The sequence below is a fragment of the Hemitrygon akajei genome, chromosome 18 (assembly GCF_048418815.1).
Source record: "Hemitrygon akajei chromosome 18, sHemAka1.3, whole genome shotgun sequence".
NCBI lineage: Eukaryota > Metazoa > Chordata > Chondrichthyes > Myliobatiformes > Dasyatidae > Hemitrygon > Hemitrygon akajei.
In genome coordinates, this window is record NC_133141.1 from 70,022,518 (window position 1) to 70,034,889 (window position 12,372).

The 12,372-nt window shown below is 44.1% G+C and overlaps 1 protein-coding gene across 1 annotated transcript in view; it reads left to right on the top strand.

The window, feature by feature from the left end:
- LOC140741503 (uncharacterized) overlaps positions 1-12,372 on the top strand; it is a 218,847-nt gene that overhangs the window by 187,118 nt on the left and 19,357 nt on the right. Inside the window, exons 9-10 of the mRNA XM_073071780.1 lie at positions 4,057-4,162; positions 9,901-10,047. Coding sequence (XP_072927881.1) covers positions 4,057-4,162; positions 9,901-10,047 — 253 coding nt within the window. The remainder of the gene's footprint in view (positions 1-4,056; positions 4,163-9,900; positions 10,048-12,372) is intronic.

Sequence of the window (12,372 nt, forward strand, 5' to 3'; positions counted from 1 at the left end):
CAGAACCTCACCATTAGGCTACATCACATTGCCCCCAGTCTAATGGCCCATGTGAGTGGTTTCACTGCTCTTAAAGGCTGCTCTGAGGGTTTCCCTGATGGATGAGTGTTGGCATGATTGTATCCTGTGGGTCCTACTGGGACTCAGAATAGCTCCAAAAGAGGACCTGCAGTTGTCTACAGCTGAGTTGGTATATGGGCAGCCATTACGAGTGCCAGGTGATTTTATTCCTGATGCCATGACCACCTGCTCAGCCTCTCAACAACATTCTCCCCCCTCAGTAAATTCAATTCCTTTGCACCTGTTCCTACCTCCCATCATGGCGAACAGCTCTCTTGGGCTCCTGTTGACCTAAGTTCCACCTCATTTGTTTTCGTCCACCATGATGCACAACAACATTCCCTTAGGCCCCCTTATGATGGCCCATTCCACACGGAGAGAAAAGACTTTTATAAGAGGGGTAAACCTGAATGCATTTCAGTAGATTGCCTTAAACCAACCCAGCGAAATTTGGAGAATTCCGCTACCATGCCCCTGGCGTCATGACATGACCATGAGAATGTCATCATACCTCTGGACAAGACAGGGGCACCTACTGTTCCTCCACCCAGGGAACATCGGACCCAAGCCTGACAGCTTGTCTGAGCTCCGGACAGGTTTTAGTGAATTCTATGGCAGGATGCCTGTGGAAGGTAATGGAATTGGTGCAAATGTACATAATTCACAACCACCGACATTGAGGCTGGTTTGACATGATGATGTAATTACATACTGTTACCATGCTTTGTGTTCAGTGTTCAAGTACAATAAATAAGTTGTTATGGTTTTCCTTAAACATAAAATTCCTCTGCCGTTTTTATTTGCGAAAACCTACATGCACAGTGTATGGAATAAAGCAGATGAGCTTGTAGCACAGTTAGCAACTGGCAGGTATGATGCTGCGGGCATCACTGAGACATGGCTGAAAGAAGATCGTAGTTGGGAGCTTAACATCCAAGGATACACATTGTATCGAAAGGACCGGCAGGTAGGCAGAAGGGTGGGTGGCTCTATTGGTAAAAAAATGAAACAAATCATTAGAAAGAGATGGCATAGGGTCAGAAGGCGTTGAATCATTGTAAGAGTAAAAGGACCCCGATGGGTGTTGCATAAAGACCCCCAAAAAGCACAAAGACGTGGTCTACACATTACAATGCATGCCGAAAGGGCAATGTAACAATAGTCATGGAGGATTTCAATATGCAGATTGATTGGTACTGGATTCCAAAAGGGGGAGTTTCTATGAGATGGCTTTCCGAGCAGCTCATGGTTGAGCCCACTGAGGGATCAGCTATTCTGGATTAGGTGTTGTGCATTGAACTGGAGAGCTTAAGGTAAAGGAACTCTTCGGGGAATGATTATAATATGATAGAATTCATCCTGCCATTTAAGAAGGAGGAAATCAGATGTATCAGTATTACAGTGGAGTAAAGGGAATTACAGAGGCATGAGAGAGGAGCTGGCCAGAATTGATTGGAAAAGAATCAATTCAGCTGGGATGATGGCAGAAAAGCAATGGCTGGTATTTCTGGAAGCAATTCGAAAGGCACAGGATATATACTTCCCAAAGAGGAAGAAGTATTTGAAAGGCAAGATGACACAATTGTGGCTAATAAGAGAAGTCAAAGCCAACATAAAAGCCAAAGAGAGGGCATATAATAGAGCAAAAATTAATGGGAAGTTAGAGGATTGAGAGGCTTTTAAAAACCAACAGAAGGCAACTAAAAAAGTAATTAAGAAGTAAAAGATGGAACCCATCGGTGAACTAGCCAAGAATATTAAAGAGGATACCAAAATTTTCTTCAGATACATGAAGTGTAAAAGAGAAGCGAAGGTGTATATTAGACCACTGGAAAATGATGCTGGAGAGGTAGTAATTGGGGACAAGGAAATGGTGGACAAACTGAATCAGTATTTTGCATCAGTCTTCACTATGGAAGACACTAGCAGAATGCCAGAAGTTCAAGAGTGTCAGGGGGCAGAAGTGTGTGACGTTGCCATTACTAGGGAGAAGGTTCTTGGGAAATTGAAAGGTCTGAAGGCAGATAAGCCACCTGGACCAGATGGACTACACCCTAAGGTTCTGAAAGAGGTGGCTGACAAGATTGTGGAGGCATTAGTAATGATCTTTCAAGAATCACTGGATTCTGGCATGGTTCCAGAAGACTAGAAAATTGCAAATGGTACTCCACTCTTCAGGAAGGGAGAGAAACAGAAGAAAGAAAATGTTAGGCCAGTTACTCTGACCTCAGTGGTTAGGAAGATGTTGAAGTCGATTGTTAAGAAAGTGGTTTCAGGGTACTTGGAGGCACATGATAAAATAGGCTGGAGTCAGCATGGTTCCTCGAGGGGAAATCTTGCCTGACAAACCTGGAATTCTTTGAAGAAATAATAAGCAGCATAGACAAAGGATAATTGATTGATGTTTTGGACTTGGATTTTCAGAAGGCCTTTGATAAAGTATCACACATGAGCCTGTTTAACAAGTTAAGAGCCCATGGTATTACGAGAAAGATAGTAGCATGAGTAGAGCCTTGGCTGATTGGCAGGAGGCAAAGAGTGGGAATAAAGGGAGCCTTTTCTGTTTGGCTGCTGGTGAGTAGTGGCGTTCCACAGGGGTCTGGTTTGGGATCACTTCTTTTTACATTATATATCAATGATAGAATTGATGGCTGCCACGTTTGCAGACGATATGAAGATAGGTGGAAGGGCAGGTAGTTTTGAAGAAGTACAGAAGCTACAGGAGGACTTAGACAGTTTAAGAGAATGGGCAAAGAAGTGGGAGATGGAATATAGTATTGGGAAGTATATGGTCATGAACTTTTATAGAGGAAATAAAAGCGTAGACTATTTTCTAAATGGAAAGTAAATTGAAAAATCTGAGATGCAAAAGGACTTGAGAGTCCTTGTGCAGGATTCCCTAAAGGTTAGTTTGCAGGTTAAGTCAGTGGTGAGGAAGGCAAATGTGATGTTAGCATTCATTTCAAGAGGACTAGAATATAAAACAAGGATGGAATGTTGATGCTTTATAAAGCATTGCTGAGGCCTCATTTAGAGTATTGTGAGCAGTTTTGGGCCCCTTATCTAAGAGAGGAAGTGCTGACACTGGACAGGGTTCAAAAGAGGTTCACAAAAATGATTGCGGGATTGAAAGGCTTGTCATATGAAGAACATTTGATGGCTCTGGGCCTGACCCCATTGAAACCTATCGAATGTTGAAAGGCCTTGATAGAGTGGGTGGGGAGAGTCTAAGACCAGAGGACACAGCCTCAGAATAGAAGGGCATTCTTTTAGAATGGAGATGCAGAGGAATTTCTGTAACCAAAGAGTGAATCCAAAGACTTCATTGCCACAGGTGGCTGTGAAGGCAAAGTCATTGGGTATATGTAAGGCAGAGGTTGATAGGTTGTTTACTAGTCAGGGCATGAAGGGATATGGGGAGAAGGAAGGTGATTGGGGCTGAGAGGGAAATGGATCAGCCATGATGAAATGGCGGAGCAGATTCAATGGGCCAAATGGCCTAATTCTGTTCCTATATCTTATAGTCCTATAAATAAATAGATTGTTAACAGCATAGATAATTACATAGATAAATAGAAGCTCAAAATTCAAGGACAGCTTCTATCCTGCTGTAATACGACTATTGAACCTAGTACAATAAGATGGACTCTTGATCTCACAATTTGCCTCATTATGACCTTGCACCTTATTGTCTACCTGCACTGCAATTTCTCTGCACTTCATTCTGCACTTTTGTTATTGTTTTCCCTTGCTCTACCTCGGCACGCTGTTGCAATGAAATTATCTGAATGGATGGCATGCAAAACAAAGTTTTCCATTGTAAGTCCGACAATAATAAACCAAGTTACAATCACATTCAATCTTTTAGTTTACTCCTGTGAAGCTGAGTTAATAGATGCTAAGCTACCACTGATGGAGTTCATCCTTCCCAAAAAACACAGTATTGTTTTCATTAACCACCAAAGATTTTAAGATAAAGTACTTCTCTTCCTTTAGGTTCACCATGGCGACCACTCTTCACCCGGACTGGATGCTAGTACTCTTCTTCGTTCACACTCACCTCACCGTCACGCTGACTCTAATTCTGCTCCTCGTCCCCAAGGTACCAACGCTTTCTTAGGGATTTTCTCTTTGAAACATTTTATAATTGATGAAATACTTTAGCATGTCTTATGAAGATAGGCTGAGCGAGCTAGGGCTTTTCTCTTTGCAGCGAAGGAGGATGAGAGGTGACTTGATCGTACGTTCGTTATGTGCCGTGTCGTATTAACGTGGGCGATCATGGTCTTTACATGACCGTGATTGTTCTTGGCAAATTTTTCTACAGAAATGCTTTGCCATTGCCTTCTTCTGGGCAGAGTCTTTACAAGACGGGTGACCCCAGCCATTATCAATACTCTTTAGAAATTGTCTGCCTAATGTTGGTGGTCGCATAACCAGGACTTGTGATCTGCACCGGCTGCTCGTACAACCATCCACCACCTGCTCCCATGGCTTCACGTGACCCTGATCGGGGGCGCTAAGCAGGTGCTACACCTTGCGCAAGGGTGACATGCAGGCTAGTGGAGGGAAGGAGCACCTCACACCTCCTTTGGTAGAGACGTATCTGCCTGGCATCAGTGATCGCATAACCATGCATGAGCTGCTCGTACGACCCAGGTGACCGAGGTGTAAAATATGATAAAAGGCATAGATTGAGTGGATAGCTAGAGACCTTTTTCCCAGAGGGGAACGTACTCAAGTGGGAGTCTTAGGGTGGTAATATTTGCTTATTTTACCTGAAGGATTTTGGTCGGACTGATCACACAGGACTAGTGAATATGGAAGCAATTGGAAGGAATCTTCTTCACATAGTAACTTTGGATCATTCCTCTGCAAATCTAAGCTGTATCAATGATATTGGCACCAGCTAGTAACACTTCTTTGCACCCATGGTCAGATCGCACGCGCAGCCCGAAACTTTTTCCCGGGGCAGAAATGGCTAATCTGAGGGACATAATTAAGGTGATTGGACGGAAGTATGGGGGGAATGTCAGAGGTAGGTTTTTTATAGAGAACGCAGAGGGTGAGTGGAACATGCTGCGGGGCGGTGGTAGGGGCAGGTACATTGGAGACATTTAAAAGACCCTTAGATAAGCACATGGATGAAAGAAAAAGAAAACAGAGGACTATGTGAGAGGGAAGTGTTAGATGGATGTTAGAGTAGGTTAAAAGGGCTGTACTGTTCTGTAATGTTCTATGTTCTAAAGCATTTACAACAATTCTGGGACGGTTCCAGAGGATAAAATGCCAGCAAGACATCATGGGCTGAAAGGTGTGCATTGTGCTCTTCTGTATGTTAATAGATTTAGGGCTGAGTGAGTGGGGACACGGCAGAAGAGGCCACATTTCTTCAGAAGGTGTTGGACACAAAAGGTGTCAGCGAGGGTCTGGGAATACTGTGAAATGCTTTGGAGTATCGTGTGCAATTCTGGTCACTGCATGCCGGCAAGGATGTGGAGGCTTTGCAGAGGAGATTTACCAGAATGAGGTTGGCCTGGATTGCCGAGTATTAACTGTAAGAGGAGTTTGGAGGATGAGAGGTAACTTGATAGAGGTGTACAAATGATAAGAGGCATAGATTGAGTGGACAGTGAGAGACTTTTTACTGGTGCATAAAAGCTTAATACAAGAGTGATTGGAGGATGTCAGAGTTTGTTTTATTACACAGAGAGTGCTGGTTGCGTGGAACACGCTGCCAGGGGAGGTGGTGGAGCCAGATACATTTAAGTTCAAAGTAAATTTTCTTATCAAAGTGCATATATGTCACCATATACAGCCCTGAGATTCATTTTCTTACAGGTATATTCAATAAATCCATAATAGAATAATAACCATAATAGGATCATAAAGACTCTTAGATAGACACATGGATGGTAGAGAAATAGAGGGCTATGTAAGATTGGATTGATCTTAGAGTAGGGTAAAAGGTCAGCACAGCATCATGGGCTGAAGGGCCTGTACTGTGCTGTACTTCCTGTGTTTTATGTTGAGTGAGCTCGGGCTTCTCTCTTTGGAGCAAAGGAGGACGAGACGTGACTTGACGGAGGTGTACAAGATGATAAGAGGCATAGGTTGCGTGGACAATAAGAGATTGTTCTCATAGGGCGGAAATGAGGCATAATTTGAAAGTGTTTGGAGGGAAGTATTTTTACTGAGTAGTGGGTACGTGGTACGTGCTACCGGGGCAGAGTTACAGGCAGATTCATTAGGGAAATTTAAGAGACTCTAAGATAGGCACATCCTTCTTAAGCCCATCACCCCACTGGGTCAAAGGCCAGCTCTGTCCTGGGCCGACAGAAGGGTGATCAGCCCTGTGGCTTGCGCCTTCACTACACGACTTCATACGTCCTCTGGATGGAGGTGCCTCCTCTCCCAGGGATGAGGTCTTCGGAGCTTCTGTTAGTGTTTCTGTAGCTCTGTTTTTTATGCGATGGGGTTGCTGGCCCCATGTCCAACCCTCCCCCTTTTGCAGCCGGGCTTGGGACCATACTTGGCAGAGTTAGGCACATGACTGATAGAAAAATGGAGGGCCATGTGGGAGGGAAGGGTTAGATTGATCTTGGAGTAGGTTAAAAGGACGGCATAACATTGTGGGCTGAAGGGTCTGTAGAGTGCTGTAATGTTCTATGTTCTATGCTCTTATTTCTAAGAACAAAGATATGAGGGTAAGCATTCAGTTCTGCCTTGCTGAGTGGTGATATGATGGAGTGGAACATATTGCTGGCCTGCTTGTTGAACTAACACGGTGAAAACTGAGACAGCCTCCAGAATTGGAAGCTTATATGTTTCCAGCTTATTTCCCAGGCCCAGACAGTGAAAATTAACCTCTCTTTCATACTGTGGTCTGTGAATTCCAGTAAAGAATTTAAAGATCTGTTTAAAGATTAGCATTATCTGTCACTTGTACAAGTAAAGGGGGTTTAATTCGCCAATACTCCCTGTTCCCACCTACTTTATCTGAAGGCTCAATCTGCAGACATAAAATAAATTTCAAGCTGTAACATCAGAGGGAGCCAATCATATTCAGAAAGATCAGCTTCATTTGTCACAGGTACATAGAGTGAGATGCACCAACGACCAGCACAGTCCGAGGAAGCGCTGTGGAAGTGTCACCACGCTTCCGGCACCAACACAGCTTACTAACCCTAACATGTACGTCTTTGGACTGTGGGAGGAAAGCAGAGCGCCCATAGGACACCCACGTGGTCACGGGGAGAACGTACAAACTCCTTCCAGACAGCATTGGGAATCAGATCCCGACTGCCTGCACTGTAAGGTGTTGCATTGCCACTGTGCTAGCAGGTTGCAGTGGGATAAGCAGGAAGACTGACTGTCTAAGTTAATGGTTGGAACTATAACCATACTCCACACTCGACCCTCCCCAAACTTTCCAAGCCTTTAGAAACTGCTCTTATTTCATGGGATGTGGGTTCAGGATTTATTCCAGAAGCTTCAGCTCCAGTGATGGTGCGAGATTGAGCAGTCGGGACTTTGTTGCATTGGCGCGTAGGAGAATGAAGGGTGATCTTACAGGGCTGTATAAAGTCATGAGGGGCCATGGTTAGCACAACGCTATTCCAACACCAGCTGTAAGAATCGGGATTCCACTCCCACCGCTGATGTACTTTCTTTCCCGTGACCACGTGGGTTTCCTCCCACAGTCCAAGGATGTACGAGTTAGGGTTAGTGATTTGTGGGCATACTGTATTGGGGCCAGAAGCGTGGCTGCCCCCAGAACATCCTCAGACTGTGTCGGTCATTGATGCAAACAATGCTATTCACTGTTTCAATGTGCGTTTGTTTATTATGTGCCATGTCGAATGATGCAGGCGATCGTGGTCTTTTCATCACCATGATTATTCTTGACAAATTTTTCTACAGAAGTGGTTTGCCATTGCCTTCTCCTGGGCAGTGTCTTTACAAGACGGGTGACCCCGGTCATTATCAATACTCTTCAGCCATTGTCTGCTTGGCGTCAGTGGTCACATAACCAGGACTCGTGATCTGAACCGGCTGCTCATATGACCATCCACCATCTGCTCCCATGGCTTCACGTGACCCTGACCAGGGGCTAAGCAGGTGCTACACCCTGCCCAAGGGTGACCTCCAGGCTAGCAGAGGGAAGGAGCACCTCACACCTCCTTTGGTAGAGACGTATCTCCACCCTGCCACACAAGTGACTCATTTGAGTGGTAGCCAGAGCCTTTTTCCCAGGGTGGAACTGATACTCAAGTGGGAGTCTTAGGATGGTAATATTTACTGATTTTACCTGAAGGATTTTGGTCAGACTGATCACACAGGACTAGTGAATATGGAAGCAATTGCAAGGAATCTTCTTCACATAGTAACTTTGGATCATTCCTCTGCAAATCAATGTTGTATCAAAGGTGTTGGCACCAGCTTCTTTGCACCTGTGGTCAGATCTCGAAAGCGTAGTGATAATGGCTGGGGTCACCTGTCTTGTAAAGACACTGCCCCAGAAGGCAATGGCAAACCACTTCTTGGCACAAATTTGCCAAAAACAATCACGGTCATGGAAAGACCAAGATCACCCATGTCATACAACATGGCATACAATGATGATGATGGCTTCAGTATGTCTTATAAAGGTAGGTTGAGTGAGTTAGGGCTTTTCTCTTTGGAGGAAAGAACGACAAGTGGTGACTTGATGGAAGCATATAAGAGGCATAAGTTGAGTGGTTAGCCAGAGACTTTTTCCCAGGGTGGAATTGGCTTATACAAGGGGGCATAATTTTAAAGTGATTGGAGAAAAGTATAAGGAGGGCAATGTCAGCGGTAAGTTTTTTTTACACAGAGAGATGTGGAATGCCCTGTCAGGGTCGGTGGTGGAAGCAGATACACTAGGGACATTTCAATCCTGGACGATTGAAAAATGGAGGGCTATGTAAGGGGGAAGGGTTAGACTGATAATCATAGAGTCATAGGAAACTGCAGCACAGAAACAGGCCCTGTGGCCCATCCAGTCCATGCCGAACCATTTTAGCTGTCGACCTGCACCTGGACCACAGCCCTCCGTACCCCTCTCATCCATGTACCTATCCAAACTTTTCTTAAATGTTGAAATTGAAATCATATCCACCACTTCTGCTGGCAGCTCATTCCACACTCTCACCACCCTCTGAGTGAAGAAGCTTCCCCTCATGTTCCCCATAAAAATTTTACCTTTCACCCTTAACCCATGATCTCCAGTTGTAGTCCCACCCAACCTCAGTGGAAAAAGCCCGCTTGCCTATCTATACCATTCATAATTTTATATAGCTCTATTGGATTTCCCATCAATCTTCTAAATTCTAGGGAATAAAGTTCAATCTTTCCTTCTAGCTCAGTTCCCCCAATCCCGGCAGCATCCTAGTAAATTTCCTCTGTACTCTTTCAAACTTTCCTGTAGGTAGGTGACCAAAACTGCACACTGCTCCAAATTAGGCCTCACCAATGTCTTATACAACTTCAACATAACATCCCATCTCCTGTAAACAGAACTTTGATTTATGAAGGCCAATGTGTCAAAAGTTTTTTTTACCTGTAATACCACTTTCAGTGAAATATGAACCTATACTCGCAAATCCCTTTGTTCTACCACACTCTTCAGTGCCCTACCGCTCACTGTGATCTTGGAGTAGGTTAAAAGGTCGGCACAACATTGTGAGCCAAAGAGCCTGTACTGTGCTGTACTGTTCTATGCTCCACCACTCACCAAGTTCCTCCAGCAGATTGTTGTTCCACATTCTAGCATCTGCGGTCTCGTGTGTCTCAACTGATCTGGATTTCTGCTTGCAGTTCCTCCACTTGGGACTGCCTCTGAGGGAGGACGTTGTGGCCGAGGTGTACGAGGATGAACTGGACATGCGATGCTCTGGTTCCTACCTCAACAGCAGCATCACGTCTGCCTGGAGTGAGCATAGCCTGGACCCAGAGGACATCAGGGTGAGTAGGTGGAAACCCTCAACTAGGGTTAACATGTGAGAAGGGCTTGATGGTTCTGGGCCTGTACTTGGAGTTTCGAAGAATGAGGAGGGATCTCATTGAAGCTTACCGAATATTGAAAGGCCTAGATAGAGAAGATGTTTCCTGGAGTGGGGTAAGATTAGGACTAAGTTCAAGTTCAAAGTACATTTATTACCAATGTATATATATATATATATATATTATATGACCTTGAGATTCATCTTCTCAAAGATTACAATGTTCGAATAGAGGGCCGTCCATTTAAAACAGGGATGAATAGGAATTTCTTTAGCCAGGGGGTGGTGAATCTGTGAAATCCATTCCCACTGTTTGCTGTGGAAGCCAAGTCATTTGAAGCAGAGGTTGGTAGGTTCTTCACTACAGGATGTCAAAGGTTACAGGAAGCTGAGGCAGAAGAATGGGGTTGGGAGCCATGATTGAGTGATGGAGCAGACCCAATGAGGCAAATGGCCTAATTCTGCTCCTGTCTTCAATTTCTGCTTAATCTTCAACTGTACAAAGTACACAGGTTAGCTAGGCTGGCAGTGGGGAACTAATGGAAAATATCTACTTGTCAGCCAGTCCCTGGAAGCCTGCAGTTCCAAATGAGACCTTGTCAATAATGTTGCTTAGCTTGTGCAAGGATTTAATTGTTGGAATGATAGATTGAATGCTCTTCTACCTCTGCACCCAAGGGACGTCCCTTTAGAACAGAGATGAGGAGAAATTTCTTTAGCTAAGTGGTGGTGAATCTGTGGAATTAATTGCCACAGGCAGCTGTGGAGGCCAAGTCACTGAGTATATTTAAAGTGGAGATTGATAGTTTTTTGATTAGTAAGAGTATCAAACATTACAGGGAGAAGGCTGGAGAATAGGGTAGGTTGGGATAATAAATCAGCCATGATGGAATGGCGGAGCAGACTCGATGGGCCAGATGGACTAACTCTGCTCCTATGTTTTTGTGTTATATCATGTCCCATTAAGCAATATTAAAGAAATAGAGAGGGAGAGAGGCATTTGACCTTGGGACATTTCAGATGTGATAACAAGGTTATCTCTTCATTCCAGAAGCCATTTAATTAATTATCAGTTATTAAGTAAGGACATTAACTGGAAGGTGGTAAATTGGTGATTGTGAAGATAATTTGGGATCTGTCTTCAAAATGTACTGCAGCAAATTGTCAAAACACCTCTTAACCCAGTCTCTGTTGAAAGACAAAGGGGAAAATTATCAGTACCAATTCTAGACTTCCCTACAAGTCAGAATGAGAATGAGAATCGGGTTTATTATCACTGACATATGTTGTGAAATTTGTTATTTTGTGACAACATTACAGAGCAAAGCATAAAATATACTATAAGTTACAATAAAATATACATTTAAAAAGTTAAATAAGTAGTGCAAATTGAGAGCAAAGATAGTGAGGTGGTGTTTATGGGTTCATGGACCATTCAGAAATCTGATGGCAGAGGGGAAGAAGCTGTTCCTACAATGTTCAGTGTGTGTCTTCAGGCTCCTGTATGTTTCCAACATTGTCTACGTTTCCTTGATAAACAAAAATCTTCTCAGATACACCTCAGCCCCGACACCAGCTTTAAGAACATTGGACATGAAGCCGACTGGCCTGTATACATCTATGACTCTAAGAACTCTCATGTAGCAAGCATTGCATCAGTGGAAATTAGATTTGATAGTTAAAAAACTTACCTACATGACTATTTCACTTCTCCAAGCATCGTCATGGCGGAGATGATCGGGAGTTCCTGAGATCCCGAGAGCGATGGAGCGATGCCGTCTGGCGCTTAGCTCCTGGCAGGGTCACCAATGGTGTAAGGTCAAGGGGGAGGTTCCAGACGAAGAGCCGTCCAATCAAGACCTCAGCAGTGGAGCTGCCGGAGGATGATGACAATGACAGTGAATGTGGAGGGAGCTGCAGCAGTGAAGGGTCCCCAGTCATCTTGCACTCCACGTCACTGGACCCTGACCCCGATCTGTCAAGGTCCACATGGTGGCTGCCTGTGTAACAAACTCCCCACGTAAATCAAAGTCACACACAGGAGTTCTCCATTAAAGGAATAACCCCGAGAGGACATCATACTCGACTTGAGTGATCACACTACTACATAACTAATTCAATACCAGAATCAGAATCAGGTTTATTATCACTGACATAGATTGTGAAATTTATTGTTTACCAACATAAACTCACACCATTATGAACCTTCTTTCATTTATAGACAGTAGTTCCAAAACCTGTGTACAAAGTGAGATCAACCCCAATGATTTAGCTCCATTCTTGCCCC